Consider the following 17,613-nt stretch of genomic DNA (forward strand, 5'->3'; position numbering starts at 1 on the left):
AGAGGACAGGAATTTCTCTTGTCCTTCAGACAGATGAAAGGCTTGCTATCAAACTCATTCTCGCCAGTTTTAATAATAATTACCAGACTTTGTTATTTTTCAACGATGCCTCAAAATAAAATAAAATGTGATATAAGATACTATTCAGAGGTAACAAGGGCAATTTAAACTGAAGATTCCTGACCAGTACTCTTGAGAGATATTGCATTCAGCTTTCAAGGGCTAAAAAGACAGGCCCTGGCTTGCAAGCCACACATCTTAATGGGATTATTTTACAGTTATTCAGAATCATTGAACCTGAAAAGAAATTGCATCAGGCTGAAATCCAATAATTTTACCTCAATGTTTATTTTTTAAATTCCCTTGCTTTTTCATGCACCATATTGTAACTGGGGCAAAAAGTTTATGATAACAAGGCAACACATTTGCTGGAATTTGCCAGTGTCATATTTGGTCCTTGGTCAATTACAGCCCAAGTAACTAAAATTTCTTCTCCATAGGAGGGGGGAGAAAAAGGAGCTGCTAGGTGGAAACTATTTTTCCATAATGGCCTGACAGAAATGAGTTCATTCTCATAGCATCATGAAACCATACACTTCACGATTAAAGTTATAGGACAGAGTTTCAAGAATTGATGGCACTCTGATAGTCAGTTTGGCACTGAACACACAACGTTTATCTGCAAAATGAATTTACGTAATGAGACATACACTGATACTTGGTAAATTCTTAGCCTAATGTAAAGTTGATTTTTTTTATATCAAAATCTGCAGATAAACTCAGTTTTTGTCAAGGTACATGATTATGATTCAGCAGCTGAAGTGTGCACTTCTTGGTAAGTCTATTTGCTGGGCAGTAACTGGCACACACAAAGGCACATGAGCAAAGCAGAGAACAAGACCTCATGACAGGCATGTGGCTACCCACAGTTGGTGACACCAAAGGTGGGGAGCTCAAAAACGGCAGAAGGAAAGCAGAGCCCAGTAATGAAGTTATTCTGGCTGAAAAAATTGTTTTGTGAGGAATGGATGAGATTGGTGGAATGGATATGGTTGGCAACAAATGCTTGGAAATAGCACAGGAGGGATTAGAGAGTAGCATAGGGAATGGCATGGAAGGAAACAATGAAATGGTGGATTTGTTAAGTGTGACAAATAGCAGGGACAATTATTTAATGGTTTATTATCCAAAAGTTATTTTTGATCTTAAATCAAGAAAATTCACCAGATTTGATGTTTTTGCAAAGATGTATTATTTTAATCATTTGACATGAACGTTGTTTCAACAGATGAAGCTAACATTCATATCTTGAACGTCTATACAATCTAACCTGAAAGGGAATGCCACCACACAAATAAATTGAAGAATGGAGTAGTTAGAATACCGCTTCAAAAACAGGAATCCTAAACAGCGATAATCATGGAACAAGGTTCGTAGATAACATGTTGTTATTTTTCCAATGACAGACAAAAAAAATTATAATAGCAAAGAGACTGTACATTCAAATACTATTGAGCTCACCGGATCTAAACCTGTCTTTTCAACCTGGGAGAAAACAGTTTCCAACAAGACTTTCACATTCTATAGTTTTAACCAAATAAAAAACAGTCAGAGCCCTAACAAAAATATGTACTTCTGTACCATGTTTACGCATGGACAGTTTTAAGTAGTTTAATTCCAAACATTGGCATTTTGACTCTGTTGATATATTTGGTGAAAGAATAACTATACTTCCTGTAAAGAGGTACAATTTCAGTACTAATATGATTGAAACATTTTAGTAGGTCTCTTGTTAGTTTAAACATTCAAACATTTAAGATTTATAGATTACAGTAACCGAGGATATGACCTTAATCTCTTTCATGATAATTTAGCAAAAAAACAAAGAAATTTGGAATTAGGCACAAATGAGGTAGTCATTTCCCAAAGTTTCAAGGTACTTCTGTTACTCCACATTCTGACTGTTGTCTCTGTAGTACACCTTGCCTTTATCTGTCTGTGTTGCTGATCTTGCCAAAGGTTTGCAAAAAATAAAGCCAATGTTAAGGAGCATCAATTGATAAAAGGAAAAATAATTAAAATAAATGTAGTTTGCAAAATCTGGAGGTACTTTAATTAAAAACATTGCTAGGTAATGCAAAGCAGGCCATTCCGTTCAGAAAGCATCTTCCAAATAAACCCAAAAATACCCAACGATTTAGGATCTGCAATCTACGTTGGTTCCATGCTTAGAGTGCTCGCATTTAAAAGCAGGGTGTCACCACAACACTGCCTACAAGTGTTCCCGATCATAACGAGAAACGATATCATTACAGATGTTTCAATAATGTGTTTTCACAGATTAGTTTGGTATACATTAGGTCTGATCGAACTAAACACCATTCCTCCAAAAGAATACATCCAAAAGGAATGCTTCTTTGCAGATTTGCAACTTTACTACTGATAACCACACTATTATATATTGGCATAGACCGAAAAGTTAAAAACCTAATGGTATCAGTGTCTAGGGTGTGCCGTACGTAGACCAATAATATTAAGGAAGAATTAGGTTGACAATTGTATGCCTTGGTTGACGCTGTTCCTCATTTGTCCTCAACCTCACAAAGCTTACAGTGCTTCCGCCACGGGACTTACCTCGAATTCTTTGATGTTGTTGGAGGTGACGAACAGGCCGATGCCGATGGGGATGAAAATGAGGCCTATTATAAAGAAAGCGGGTAAGACAGTGCCGGCGGTGAGAATAGGCTGCCAGGCGGGGAGGCGCTGCTGCTTAAATGCGGTGTTGTCCGGTTTCCTGCTCTTGTGCTGCTCACCACCATCATCATCTTTGGGGGAATAATTAGTTGCCATTTTCGGCTCAGACCCCCCCCAGTCAGAGCGGCCACAAGATCACGGTCTCTACGATTGACACACCAAACCCCAATGTACCACTTACCGCTCGGACCTAACCCCTGAGGAGAAAGAAGGAACTAATCCCGGAAACCAAAACCCGAGTACGCTGCTACGCGATGACGTCTATAATTAACGTCATCGCATGATCACGTTCAAGGACGTCATGACGCTCTTGAACATTCCGAGCTGCTGTTTCCATAACGACCAGTAAAGCGTTTCGACAGCAATTTGTTACAGACCAATCAACATTCAGCTGATGGAAGTCTAAGACATGATGAATTGTTTGTAAATACAGTCTTAGGGGCTTGACTAACACTAGGACTTTACTGATATTCCAGGCTGGAAGATACAATAGAGAAAATACCTGAAGATGGCAGGTAGAGGAGTGAAGAGGTCCGAGCGTGGAATCAAACAAAGTAAACAGCTCCCTTAATTATATTACAGATAAATTATGGAGAATGCAAAGCGCTGAAGCAGGATATTCCGTCTAAGTGGTGCTTTGCTCCAGACAAGCCTTCTCCAAACCTCCATCCGGTTTCTTGCTCGTATGTTACTCACCGTCACCGTCTTCGGGGGAAAAAATAGTTGTCATTTCGGCTCACACCCCTCAGTCAGAGCGGCCACAAGGTCAGACTCTCTACAGTTTACCGAAAGAACTGCGGATGCTGTAAATCGGGAACAAAAACAGAAGTTGCTGGAAATGCGGATCTGGCAGCATCTGTGAAGAGGTATCATAGTTAACGTTTCCGGTCTGGCGACCCTTCCTCGGAACTCTTTTCACAGATTGCTGACCTTTTCCAGCAACTTCTGTTTCTGCAATTCACACAGCGAAAGGAGACTGGACCAGACAAGCTGAATCCACCTAACCCCCAATGTCCTGCTTACCGTTAGTCAGGATTCCAAGGTGATACGTCCAAACAATTCCTTATGGCTTACACTTTTATGGGAATAGTGTTGATTGGCTGATATGCTTCGCATTTCTTCTCTTTAACTAGCTTCACAGTCAAAGCACCGAAAATTTCATCTACTCCCTGTTTGACCAATTTCTATATTTCAACTGCTGTCTGGGTTATTTTTCTGAACATCCACATTGGATTTAGTGAGTCTCAAGCTTATGGCACCTTGCACTCCCCTAAAGGAAAATCATGTTTAGTGAACTTGCTGGAGTCTTTTGAAGAGGTAACAGAAAAGATTGATGTGGTTAGCTCAGGCTGGATGGTTGGTACACAACACAAACTGATGCCAACAGTGCGTGTTCAATTCCCTCACTAGCTGAAGTCACCAAGATGAGGTCAGCTATATCACATTCCTCAGTGACAAAAGCAAAGTTGCTTTAAAAGCTCAGCAGGCCTGGCAGCATTTGTGAAGGAGAAAACAGAGTTAACGTTTTGGGTCTGGGGACCCTTCGCAGGGTCATTAACTCTATTTTCTCCTTCGCAGACGCTGCCAGACCTGCTGAAATTTTCTAGCAACTTTGTTTTTGTTCCTGATTTACAGCATTTGCAGTTCTGTTGATTTTTATTTGGTCCATATTCCTCAGTGACTGCCTGCTGCTCAGACTCTCCCCAGAGCCTTGAATCCACCCAGACTCACAGTTATCTCTATGATGTTCAAAGTTCGACAGACAGCTACCCCCCGCGACCCAGTACTGAGTTCAATTATTTTAGGTCCTGAACTCTCCCATGTCCTAGCCCCCTACTCCACACACCAGGCCTTGTTATCAAATAGTCTGCCAGGACACACTACCTCCTGTTGAAAACCAAAAGAACTGCGGATGCTGTAAATCTGATACAAAAACAAAGTTGCTGGAAAAGCTCAGCAGGTCTGGCAGCATCTGTGAAGGAGAAAACAGAGTTAATGTTTTGGTTCTGGTGATCCTTCCTCAGAACAGATGGTGGCTGGAAAAATGTCAGTTTATATACAGAAAAAAAGGGACAGGGATGGGGTCGGGAATGAAGGCTACCTACTGTTAGTCACCAACGGTTCCCATCAACAGCTTTTCAACCTCCTAGCCAGATCATTATCAACTCCTTTATGTGTCCAACTGTTTTTCTCTCTTGTTGGGCTCTTTCCCCACATTTCATTTATTTCTCACAACCTCCCTCCACTCTATCCTCTGCCTATATGCAGACATTTCCTCGCTACCATCAGTTCTGAGGAAGGGTCACCGGACCCGAAACATTAACTCTGATTTCTCTTCATAGATGCTGCCAGACCTGCTGAACTTTTCCAGCAGCTTCTGTTTTTGTACTTCTTGTTGTTGACCATAAAAGTCCTGCCTTCTTGACCCGTTTCCCTAAGGCACTGTGAACCTATGGTTGACCTCCCCACCAGATGTCTTTCTCATGAGAGAGAAGCCCTCTGGTCCTATGGGACTATGATTTAATAGTATACATGGATTTTCAAAAGGCATTTGATACAGTGTCACTCAATAGACTTGTGAGGAAAATTATAGGTCATGGTTATAAAGGTGACAATAGTAACATGGATACAAAAATGGCTGACTGATAGGAAACAGAGAGTAATGATCAGTGGAAGGAAGAATTGTAAACTGCGAAGAGGACTTTATGAAACTCCAAAAACATATTGACAAGATGGTGGAGTAGATGGATAGATGACAGACGAGGTTCAATCCAGAGCTATTCTGGCTCGTAAAAGAAGGAATGCCAAGAAAGCATAGATTTAAAGTGATACGCAAATGAAGCAAGCAAGTTGTGAGAGAAAATGAAAACACTTGGATATAAATGGTGTAGGCATGTTGGACTAAATGGCCTTTATCTGTGCCATACCAATTTGTGATTCGACGCTTCCATTAATTGATCAAACCCTAGTCACCCCAATATTAGTTTTCTGTGTGAGTTTAAGGATAACCTGGAAGATTCTCAGTGTACAGTGCATTAATTTGACTCTACCTTGACTGATGTGATCAATTTGCTCAACAATTAAAGCAAACATTCTGCTATGAGGGTGGTGTAGAGGGGCGTCAGGTTGTGGTTCCACACACATAAGGAACTATTAGCACCTTGATTAAGTTCCCAATTTTCAGAGAATTGTCGAATTTTTACAGTTTTAAGGGGTCCTTCAACCCATTCTGTCTACCCCAACTGTCACATATCCAGAGATAATGGGAACTGCAGATGCTGGAGAATCCAAGATAACAAAGTGTGAAGCTGGTTGAACACAGCAGGCCAAGCAGCATCTCAGGAGCACAAAAGCTGATGTTTTGGGCCTACACTTTGTCATCATCACATATCCATCTATTTTATTTCTATTTTCCTGCACTTGGCCTGTATCCTTGTAACCAATGTCATTTCAAACGTTCATCTATATACTTCTCAAATGATGTGAACTTCTACCACCCTTTCAGCAATGAGTTCCAAATACCTACAACCCTCCAGATGCCAACTCTTCAGCCAATTCGATTCACTCCACGTGATATCAAGAAACAATTAGTGACACTGGATAGTGCAAATACTATGGGCCCTGACAATATTCTGACAATAGCACTGAAGACTAATGCTTTAGAATTTACCACTCCCCTAGCCAAGTTCTTCCAGTAGAGCTAAAATCCTGACATTTACCTGACAATGTGGATGTCCTGTTACAAAAAGCAGTAGAAATCCAACCTGATCAGTTTCTGCCCCATCAGTGTACTCTTGAGCATCAGCAAAGTGATGGAAGGTGTCATCAGCAGGGGTATCAAAGCAGCACCTGCTCAGCAATAACAAATTCACTGACATCCAGTTGATCTCCACTAGGGCAACTCAGCTCTTATCTCATTACAGCTTTGGCTTAAACATGGTCATAAGAACTGAACTTCAGTGGTGAGTTGAGAGTGATTGCCCTTGAAATCAAGGCCACGTTCAACCAGGTGTGGCATCAAGGACCCTAGCAAACTGGACTAAATGAGAATTGGGTCAAAACTCGCTGCTGATTGGAGTCGTATCTGGCACACAGGAAGATGAGTAGTTGTTGGCTGTGGCAGTCAGTCATCTCAGCTTTAGGACATCTCTGCAGGAATTCTTCAGGGTAGTGCCCAGGGCCAAACCATATTCAGCTGCTTCATCAATGATCATCCCACCATCATAAGGTCAGACGTGAGAGGATGTTTGCGGATGACTGCACAATGTTCAGCACTATTTACGACTCCTAAAACATCAAAGCAGTCCATTTTCAAATGCAATAAGATCAGTAACATTAATCAGACTTGGGCTGACAAGTGGCAGGTAATATTCATGCCATACAAATGTTGGCCAATGACCATCTCCAGTAAAAGACAATCTAACCACCACCCCTTGATATTTAATGGTGCCACCATCACTGAATTCTCCACTATCAGCATCCTGGGGTTACGATTCACCAGAAACTCAACTGGACTTGCTGCCATATAAATACAATGACTACAAGGGCAGGTCAGAAGCTAGAATACTGTTGCAAACAACTCACCCGCAGACTCCCCAAAGCCTGTTCACTGTGTATAAGGCACAAGAGATACTGCCGACTTGCTTGGATTGGGTGCAGCTTTAACACTCAAGAAGCTTGATACCATCGGACAAAGCAGCCCAATCAATATGCACCGCATCCACAAGCAATCACAAGCATCACTGATACTCAGTAGCAGCAATGTGTACTATCTACAAGATGCGCTGAAGAAATTCATCAAAGACTGTACCTTCCAAACTTGTGACTACTTCCATTGAGAAGGATAAGGGAAGCAGATAGGGAACACCACTTCCTGCAAGTTCCCCTCCAAGCCACTCACTATGCTGACTTAGAAACATACTGACTTTCATTGTCACTGGGTCAAATCCTGGAATTCCCTCCCCAAGGGCATTGTGGCTCCAGCACATGAACTGCAGTAGTTCAAGAACACAACTCACCACCACCTTCTCACGAGCACCTAGGGATTCTCAATAAATGCTCATCAGTTAGTGATCCTCATCCTTTCACTGTCACTAAATTCATTTTATTCTTCTACAAAGGATTTGCAGAGAAAGCTGAGTTGAAGATAATGAGCTGTTTCTGGAGCGAGATAATGGGAACTGCAGATGCTGGAGAATCCAAGATAACAAAGTGTGGAGCTCTTTTGTGCTCCTGAGATGCTGCTTGGCCTGCTGTGTTCATCCAGCTCCACACTTTGTTATCTTGGATTCTCCAGCATCTGCAGTTCCCACTATCTCTGATACAATTTTAACCTCACTGTGAAGCCTCTTCCAGGGATGCCTAACCAGAAGAAGTTACCCTCCTTCCTCCGGACCAACCTCAGGGAATCTCTCTCCCATTGCATCTCTCTTGCAATCTCTTACTCTCCTCTCCACCTATTTTCTTTTCTCTCCATCTTCGGTCCACCTCCCCCCTCTCCCTATTTATTCCAGAACCTCTTCCCCCCCCCCCCCCCCCCCCCGCTCTCTGATGAAAGGTCTAGGCCCAAAACGTCAGCTTTTGTGCTCCTGAGATGCTGCTTGGCCTGCTGTGTTCATCCAGTTCCACACTATTATCTGAGCTGTTTCTGGAGATTTGTTTGTACCTTCACATGAGAGAGGGAGATGTTTTTTCATGCTTTCTCTTTGCAGACCAGGTGATTCTCTGCTGTACTTGGTTTCATACAAGCCATGGTCACCTGGTCAGGATCCAGTCAGAACATTACCATCAATCATCTTTCCTTTAGTTCAGAACTTATCAGCTACATGTCTCCTTCTTCTGTTCCAGGAAAAAAATGCAACACGTATGTAACTCACAAAGTGTTCCAGTAGATATGATTTCTAAAACTGCAGTCACTTTTTTGTGCAATCTCTTGATTAAAACAGTATTTTCGTTTTTAGAGACAACACAGTGTGGAGCTGGAGGAACATAGCAGGTCAAGCAGCATCAGAGCAGCAGGAAAGTTCATGTTTCAGGTCAAGATCCTTCTCCATTTTCTGAAGAAGGGTCCTGACCTGAAACGTCAATTTTCCTGATGCTCTGATGCTGCCTGACCTGCTGTGTTTCTCCAGCTCCACATTGTGTTGTCTCTGACTCCAGCATCTGCAGTTCTTGCTATCTTTTCCTTTTTAGTTTTGGTCAACAGTCCAAAAATGAAAGGAATAAAAAAGATGTCCTCTTTATGCCCCTATGAATCCAAACACATATTCATTCACTAATTGGGTGAACAGGGCAGATGTGACAAACAGCTCAAGCAGAAATATAGTGGGTAGAAAGTATATGCAAAAAAATGACAAGTCTGTGCACCAAAGACCAAACTACGAAGGAGAAATGAGGTGGACTTTCTCAATTTGTTTTTGGTCTTTGATAATTATGTCACATTGTTACCAACTGTGGTGAATCTAAATTCAGTAGCCGGTTCAGTTGGACCTGTGTTTTTGTCTGAGTTAGCAGTTTTTTTATATGCTTCTTTTCCAGTTAAAGAAAAAGACAAAGCAATTTTGCTTGCTGGCAGACATTACAGGTCTGCTTTACCTCTTTTGTAAGTTCTGTGACAACCTGTACTTAAACTATCCACAAACTGTTGCTGGCAGTTACTTTTTATTTTCCCCTCAGATACTTGGCACCAACGTACCTAATGAAAGTATCAAATACAGCTTAAAAAGTTATGTTTTTGTGTAGCCATTAAGTGATCACAGAATTCCACTTTTGCTTCAAATCTTGGGTGATTTTTTAATAATTAACAATACCATTTTCCCGTTCGCAATGACAAACAAAATATGTGTTGTTCTTACATTTCAGATGATGTTGTTAAGGAGCAGTAGACTTGCATGATAAAAGGAGAGGCCAAAGAAAGATCCTTAGGTGATACTGTACAAGAATTGGAAGAGAAGGTATTGTAAGTGAGGTAATGGAACATGCAACTTTAGTCCCATGCACCTGGGTGACAACAGAGAGACATAGTGCATGTGGTCAACCATATTGAAGATTGCAAACCCATCAGACATTATATGGAGAATTCGAAGTGAGTTACTTTGGAATTGTGGCAGGGACAGAAACCTGATTGGAGGCCTTGGACACAGATTTAGTAAGTGAGAATATGTTCAGCAACTTCAAAGAAGAATTGGATTTGGGGGTTTTTGGGCTGGGTTTTTGTGATAGGTTTGACATTCAATGATTTGGACCATTTTCTAATGCTTCATTCCCAAGTTCTTAATGAACCCATATGCACATGTTATTTTCCTCCCAAGGAAGTAGATTCATGCTAGAGTGGAGGCCAATAGCTCCTGAAGCAGCCCCAGGCCAACGGAGTTGAGTGGCTGCTGAGACTAACAGATTATACGGCTTGCCTTTGTTCAGTGGGATATTGACACAGTTCTCTCTCACTGTTACACCTCATAGGCTTCAAACCCTCTTGCCCCGGCCCCCTAATAAGATCATAAAAAATAGGAGCAGGTATAGCCTATTCTGCTCAACAAGCCTGCTCTGACATTTGATAGGATTGGAGCTGATCTGATTGTGGCATTAACTATATTCTTCTGCCTCCCTGCCATAAGCCTTAATTGTATTGTCAATTAAAAACTTGCCTTAAGTCATCCTTGAAAAATGGAATGATGCAGCATCATGATTCTGACTGTGAAGAGAATTCTAAAGACTACTGCCCTTTGAAAGCAGAAATTTCTTCTCAGCTTAGCATTAAATGGGAAACTCTAATTTTAAAATGTTCCTCTTCGTTCTGGATTTTCTCCACAAGAGGGCTCATGCTCCCAGCATCTACACAATCAAGCCCCTTACAACGTTGTATTTCAATAAGATTATCTCCTTAGCTGCAATGATTGTATATCTGACTTCCTCAACATTTCCTTGTAAGACAAACACTTTAAACCAGAAATCTACCTAGTAAGCCTTTTCTGGACTGCTTCCATTGCAAGCGTATCTTTACTTAAGTGAGAAGACCAAAGCAGTACATAGATCACCTGACTACTTGAGGCATTTCCTTACAACGTAAACTCTCTCTGTAGTTCCCACCTTCCATTAAACTTCGTGTCCTCCATTCATCCTCTACATCCAGTCATGCAGCATTCATAATCCTGTAATAACATCGGGATGTTGTCAATAATGTCCATGAAATAAATAAATATGCAACTATCAAATTAAATTCCATTGAAAATAAAGTTTCTCTTGGGAGGACATAAAACTGCGAGTCAAACTCATTCAGCCAGTTAAAGATTGTTTGTTTTTTTTTCACAGTAAAAAATACATTATTGTACAAAACTATTTTATATTCTCCACCACTAGCAAAGCACCTATGTGACTCCTGAAACATTAACAAAAGCAGAGCCTGATAAGGGCAATGCTTATGTCAAGACATGAAGGGGGAGAAGGAGGGGACTAAATCAAAATAGAGTTGGGCGGTGAAATAAGGCATTCAATTCTCCATGGGGCCCACCTCTCCCTAAAGGTATTGAGAATATTGGTGGGCACCTCATGCTACCTCTCCAATGATACCTGGCTTTGAACATAACTGGAAGATTAAAGACCCTTTAAACAATTTAATCCTATTAACTGCTCACAAAACTGTCAATAAAACAATTTCCTTAAACTGTAAGCAAGAGCCATCTGTTGTTTCAAAGCATCAACAGATGGAATTTCAGTCAAAGAATCAGGTGTCTGTTCAGTTTTTTCAAATGCTGAACAAATGTTTGGATGTTTGTGAGGCGAGTGTCGATAATAAATGATTTAAAGAAGAAAGAGACAGTATTAACGAAAGAACCATTAAAAATAGCAGCTAACATAAGGAACAGAAAGCATCTGCAACAGTTCAAGAAGGCAGCTCATTACCATCTTCCCAAGAGAAATTTTGCTAAACTAAAGCACTCACGTCCTGTGACAGAATAAAAACAAAAGATTGGTGATGAACTTAGACCACACATGATTGAAGATAGAAAAAGAAAGAGATTTATGCAAGTTTAGGGTTAGGCCAGGGACAGTTTAGAATAAATTTGGTCTGGTTGATGAGTAGGATGGAGAGAAGTAGTAGGGGCAACTGATTGAATGACCTCAACATTAGTGATAAAGATTTCTAGAAGGTTTAATGGAACTGGGATAGATGATACTGAAGATCGGAATTAAGAAAGTAGTTTGAAAGTAGATAAAAGAAACTGAGGGTTATCTTTGCATTCTAAGATGGCCGTTGAATAATAAGATCTTTAGCAGATGAGGGAAAGATCTCATAGTTTGTTATATGGTCCAGCCAGATCTGATAGGAAATGGTTAAACCAGTTATCTACCATATCGATGTCCTTCAATGTAAAGGCATGGAAGAATTGGGAGAATGGCTGAGATGTTAGGGAGTAAGTATCATAGCTTTTGTTTGGGAACCAGGGTGTTCAAAGGTGCAGTTGAGTGTTTGGTTGTGGAAATCAATAGCTGCAGAAATAGTACAGGTTCAAAAGCCAAATGCTGGATGGAAGGAAAATAACTACAAATGTTGAAAATCTGAAATAAAAATAGTGCAACAACAGTAGTGGAGATAACGTTTCAAATTCCACTACTTCTTTCAAACAGGAAGGCCTCTGATTAATTCTTCGGCTTTAAAGGTCTTTTCGCTGCACTTAATTTGGCAGTGAGACCATCTAATGGTCAGTTAAGGGGCACCCCCATTAAAATTGAGGCCATTCCAACTCCATTTTGATTTAGTCCCTTCCATCTCTCCCTACCCAACTCTTCACTTTTTTGATGTCAGCATTGCCCTTAGGCTTTGCTTGTTAATACACAATTGGCCACATGGGTGTTTTCCTGATGGTGAAAAAATGTATATAATAAAGTATATTCACAACAGTGTCTTTTTCTGTCTTACTCTATATAAAAATATTTTTAAAATATATATATAGATAAGTAACCATGGGTGACTAAGGTTTTGGAATGGATCTATAGCTCAGGTTGTGGGTGTCGAGGTTGGTTGGCTTACCAAGCTGGTTGGTGTTCCGCAGACATTTCATTACCATGCTGGGTAACATCATCAGTGCAGCCTCTGATGAAGCATCAGTGTGTTTTCCTGCCTGGTTTTTAAATGCCGGGGTCCGTTACGATGGATTGCCTTACTTCTGGGTTTCCTCTATAGTGGAATGTATATGGGGTTGAGTTCAATGTGCTCATTAATAGCCTGTTTCATGGAGTGCTATGCTTCCAGGAATTCCCGTGCCTGTCTCTGCCTGGCCTGTCCCAGGATCTTGGTATTGCGCCAGTCGAAGTGGTGGTTCTTCTTGTCCATGTGGATTGAGATGAGCGAGTATTGTTCGTGTCTTTTTGTAGTCAGTTGGTGTTCATGTACTCTTGTTGTTAGTTCCCTTCCTGTTTGTCCGATGTGGTGTTTCTCGCAGTCTCTGCAGGGGATCTTACAGATGACATTGGCCCTGTCCATGGCGGAACAACAAACCAGCTCGGCAAGCCAACCAACCTCAACAATAACCATGGGTGATATGAGGAAAAATAATAAAGAGCACTATTGGGCCTTCTTAAAAAGTAGCAAACCCATAGGGCCCTGTAGTGACATAATACTAGTGTTCCTACCCTGGAAAAAACAATAAAGCAGATACAGTGGGTGTCCTCTTCTGGTGAAGTGGCAATGCTCCTACCACTGGACTGCAAGGCCTAGGTTCAAGTCCTTCCTGTCCCAGAGGTTGAGAATAGCATCTCTCAACACGCTGGGCTACAGTGGGCATTAGAAAAATAAGTTAATGAAAAATGTAACATTGAGGCCGTGACTGTGAGCTACCTCTGGGTACATGTTTGGAACCCTAATTCTATTTAGATTCCAGCACCTTTCATTGTTTAATCATCAAGCCACACAGTTAGAACATAGAACAGCACAGCACAGAACAGGCCCTTCAGCCCACAATGTTGTGCCGACCATTGATCCTCATGTATGCACCCTCAAATTTCTGTGACCATATGCATGTCCAGCAGTCTCTTAAATGACCCCAGTGACCTTGCTTCCACAACTGCTGCTGGCAACGTATTCCATGCTCTCACAACTCTCTGTGTAAAGAACCCGCCTCTGACATCCCCTCTATACTTTCCACCAACCAGCTTAAAACTATGACCCCTCGTGCTAGCCATTTCTGCCCTGGGAAATAGTCTCTGGCTATCAACTCTATCTATGCCTCTCATTATCATGTGTACCTCAATTAGGTCCCCTCTCCTCCTCCTTTTCTCCAATGAAAAGAGACCAAGCTCAGTCAACCTCTCTTCGTAAGATAAGCCCTCCAGTCCAGGCAGCATCCTGGTAAACGTCCTCTGAACCCTCTCCAAAGCATCCACATCTTTCCTATAATACGGCGACCAGAACTAGACGCAGTATTCCAAGTGCGGTCTAACCAAAGCTTTATAGAGTTGATGTGTCCTTAGAGAGGTAACCATGATGTGGAAGTGGAAGTGGAAGTGTCAGTGTCAGTGTCAGTGTCAGTGTTGAACTGGGGTGGACAAGGTCAGAAGTCACACAACACCACATTATAGTCCAACAGGTTTCTTTGAAATCACAAACTTATAGAGTGCTGCCCCTTCAACAGGTGGAGTGAAGAGCTTTGTAGTTATCCCTCTCTTAATTAATGCGATTAAAGGTCATCCCCTCACATGCTATTCAGCTGTTAACCACTTTATCCACACTGTCTGACACTCTTGACGACCTGCGAAGAGGTATTAGTCGACCTGTTGACACTCCACTCACCACACATTTGTAAGATCTTTTCATCTCCCTGATTATAAATGCTGTGCCTGAGTGCTTCTCTTCACTCCACCTGACAAAAAGGCAGTGCTTTGAAAGCTTGTGATTTCAAATAAATCTATTGGACTATAACCTGGTATCATGTGACTTTTGATGATGAGGTCATAAGATGAGATGTGGCCAAGTTACCGCCACTCTTTCCCCAATGCCCACTGTAGCCCAGTGTGTTAACATTGTTCAATGCGGGCTGATCACATATAGGAAAACCTTTAGGCTTTTATTTAATAATAGCAATAGCTAACATAAAACAAATGAACAAGCTGCATTTAGCTCTTGGAGCAGAAACTCCCTTTTAGCACAAAGCTTTTACAGTAAATGAATGATCGTTGCACCCAGCTTTCATCGACTTGAATAAGATGTCAATTGAACTCTGTCTGGCATGTTGTGTCTGACACTGCTGCACTGTATCATGCTGAAGGTGTTGTTGCTCCTACCCAATGTCCTCATTTTCTTCAGTAGACCTCCCCGCTCTTCGAGCTCATCATCTCTTTGACAGACAATCTTTTCAGAGTGCAGCATCCAAGTATAATGCAGCATACTCTATCTGGATAATAAAATGTGAGGCTGGATGAACACAGCAGGCCAAGCAGCATCTCAGGAGTGCTCCTGAGATGCTGCTTGGCCTGCTGTGTTCATCCAGCCTCACATTTTATTATCTTGGAATTCTCCAGCATCTGCAGTTCCCATTATCTCTGATACTCTATCTGGAGTATAGTCTGAGGCTACACATACTGGTGCAAGGAACAGATCCTCATTTTCAAGAGGCTTATTTACTGTTGATTAATGATCACAACTCTTAGCTCAAATCTCTTGGAACCAGGTATCAATTAAGCCGTGTCTGGCTTGTTGCTCCTGATGCTACACTGCTTCATTGTGCTATTCAAGGTCCCCATCTTCCTCCTCAGAATATTGCTGCTGCTCTCCCAGCTCTTCAACATTCATCACATCCCTGATTTGGCTGCTTCAGTTGTGCTGAGTAAAGCATTATAGAATGATGAGCCACACTTTGTGTAGAATGTATTGCAAGCCTCACTGCCTCCCATCCCAGACCTATCCGAGCAATGGAACCTCATCTTCAGGAGACCTATCATCATTCCACCATAGCCCTGGTCAAAAACTGGGCTGCACTAAATCTGCACTTGGCCTCAGTCAGGGATTTCTATTCATACAATCAGAAAAAGCACAGAAAATGATCCTACAGCCAATTGAATATGTGCCAGTCAAAAAATAACTACCTAACTATTCAAATGCCATTTTCCAGTAATTGGCCCACAGCCTGTATGCCTTGGTTTCATCAGTGTACATCTGAATTTTTTTAACTGTTAGGAGGGTTTCTGCAACTGCTATCCTTACCGGCAGTGACTTACAAGCTCCCACCACTCTCCTAATGAAAGAATTTTTCCTCACATCACCTTTAAACCTCCTGCCACCTTACATAATCTATGTCCCTAATCATTGATCAGTCCACCAAGGGAAAAGTTCCTTCCTGTCTATCCTACCTATGCGTAATCAAGGTTCTCCCCATTCCCCTCAAAATGCTATCTTCTTTACTTCCTCACAATCCCTGTCAACTTTCAAAATCTTCATCTCCCAACATTAATCCTGAGCCCCAGTTCTACAGCTTAGCCATGCCAACCATAGTGTAGCATTAATTTGCCATTGTAGCGAGAGTGGTTTTAACCATCGAGGAATCCCCACACCCGTAGTAATCCACATCGTTCAAAGCATTATTGCCTCCAGTTCTTTCATGTTGAGTAATCCCCTTTAGATCTCAGAATGTGCCAATCCCTACAATTGATTTCCCCAATTTCCCTACCACAGCAATGGCTTTTGTTAACTGCTACCTGTTAACCCTGACTGATAACATTCCTCATTTATTTGACTGAGAACAACATTCTCCAACTTCATCAGGTCTAGGCCCGAAACGTCAGCTTTCCTGCTCCGAAGGTGCTGCTTGGTCTGCTGTGTTCATCCAGCTCCACACCTTGTTATCTCGGATTCTCCAGCTTCTGCAGTTCCTATCATTGTAGATAGTACACACTGCTGCTACTGATTGTCGGTGGTAGAGGGAGTGAATGCTTGTGAATGTGGTGTCAATCAAGCAGGCTGCTTTGTCCTCGATGGTGTCAAGTTTCTTGAGCATTGTTGGGGCTGCACTCTTCCAGAGGAGTAGTCCATCACACTCCTGACTTGTGCCTTGTAGATGGTGGACAGGCTTTGAGGAGTTGGGAGGTGAACTACTCGCCACAGTATTCCTAGCTTCTGACCTGCTCTTGTAGCCACTGTGTTTATGTGGTAATTCCAGTTGAATCTCTGGTCAATGATAACAAGCAGGGTGTTGATAGTAGGAGATTCAGTGATGGTAACACTATTGAATGTCAAGGAGTGGTGGTTAAGTTGTCTCTTACTGGTGGTTGTCATAGCCGGCATTTGTGTGGTGAGAATGTCACTAGCCAAGCCGGGCTGGTGTCTGGATCTTGTTGCATTTGAACATGGATTACTTCAGTGAGGAGTCATGAAGATGCTGAACATTGTGCAGTCATTGGTGAACATCCCCATTCTGCACTTATGATAGAGGGAAGGTCATTGGTGAAACAGCTGAAGATGGTTGGGCCTAGGACACTACCCTGAGGAACCCCTGCAGAGATGAACACAGCAGGCCAAGCAGCATCATAGGAGCAGGAAAGCTGACGTTTCGGGCTTAGACCCTTCTTCAGAAATGCTTGTAGTGCCTGGAGATTCCGGCGCATTGAAGGGTCTGGACCCGAAACGTCAGCTTTCCTTCTCCTATGATGCTGCTTGCCCTGCTGTGTTCATCCAGCTCTACACCTTGTTATCTCAGATTCTCCAGCACCTGCAGTTCCTACTAACTCCTGCAGAGATGTCCTGGAGCTGAGATAATTGACCTCCAACAACCACAACCATCTTCCTATGTGTCAGGTATGACTCCAACCACTAGAGAGTTTTGCCTTGATACCCATTGATTCCAGTTTTGCTAGGGCTCCTTCATGCCA

General features: G+C 42.0%; 1 protein-coding gene across 1 annotated transcript in view; it reads right to left on the minus strand.

The window, feature by feature from the left end:
- The window catches only part of LOC125454912 (cell cycle control protein 50A-like), a 33,790-nt gene extending 30,776 nt beyond the window's left edge, over positions 1–3,014 (minus strand). Inside the window, exon 1 of the mRNA XM_048536218.2 lies at positions 2,635–3,014. Within this exon, the coding sequence (XP_048392175.1) occupies positions 2,635–2,850 (216 nt within the window). The 5' untranslated portion in view covers positions 2,851–3,014. The remainder of the gene's footprint in view (positions 1–2,634) is intronic.
- Between the last annotated feature and the right edge of the window lie 14,599 nt (positions 3,015–17,613).

Source organism: Stegostoma tigrinum, chromosome 9 (genome assembly GCF_030684315.1).
Source record: "Stegostoma tigrinum isolate sSteTig4 chromosome 9, sSteTig4.hap1, whole genome shotgun sequence".
In the NCBI taxonomy this organism is placed as follows: domain Eukaryota; kingdom Metazoa; phylum Chordata; class Chondrichthyes; order Orectolobiformes; family Stegostomatidae; genus Stegostoma; species Stegostoma tigrinum.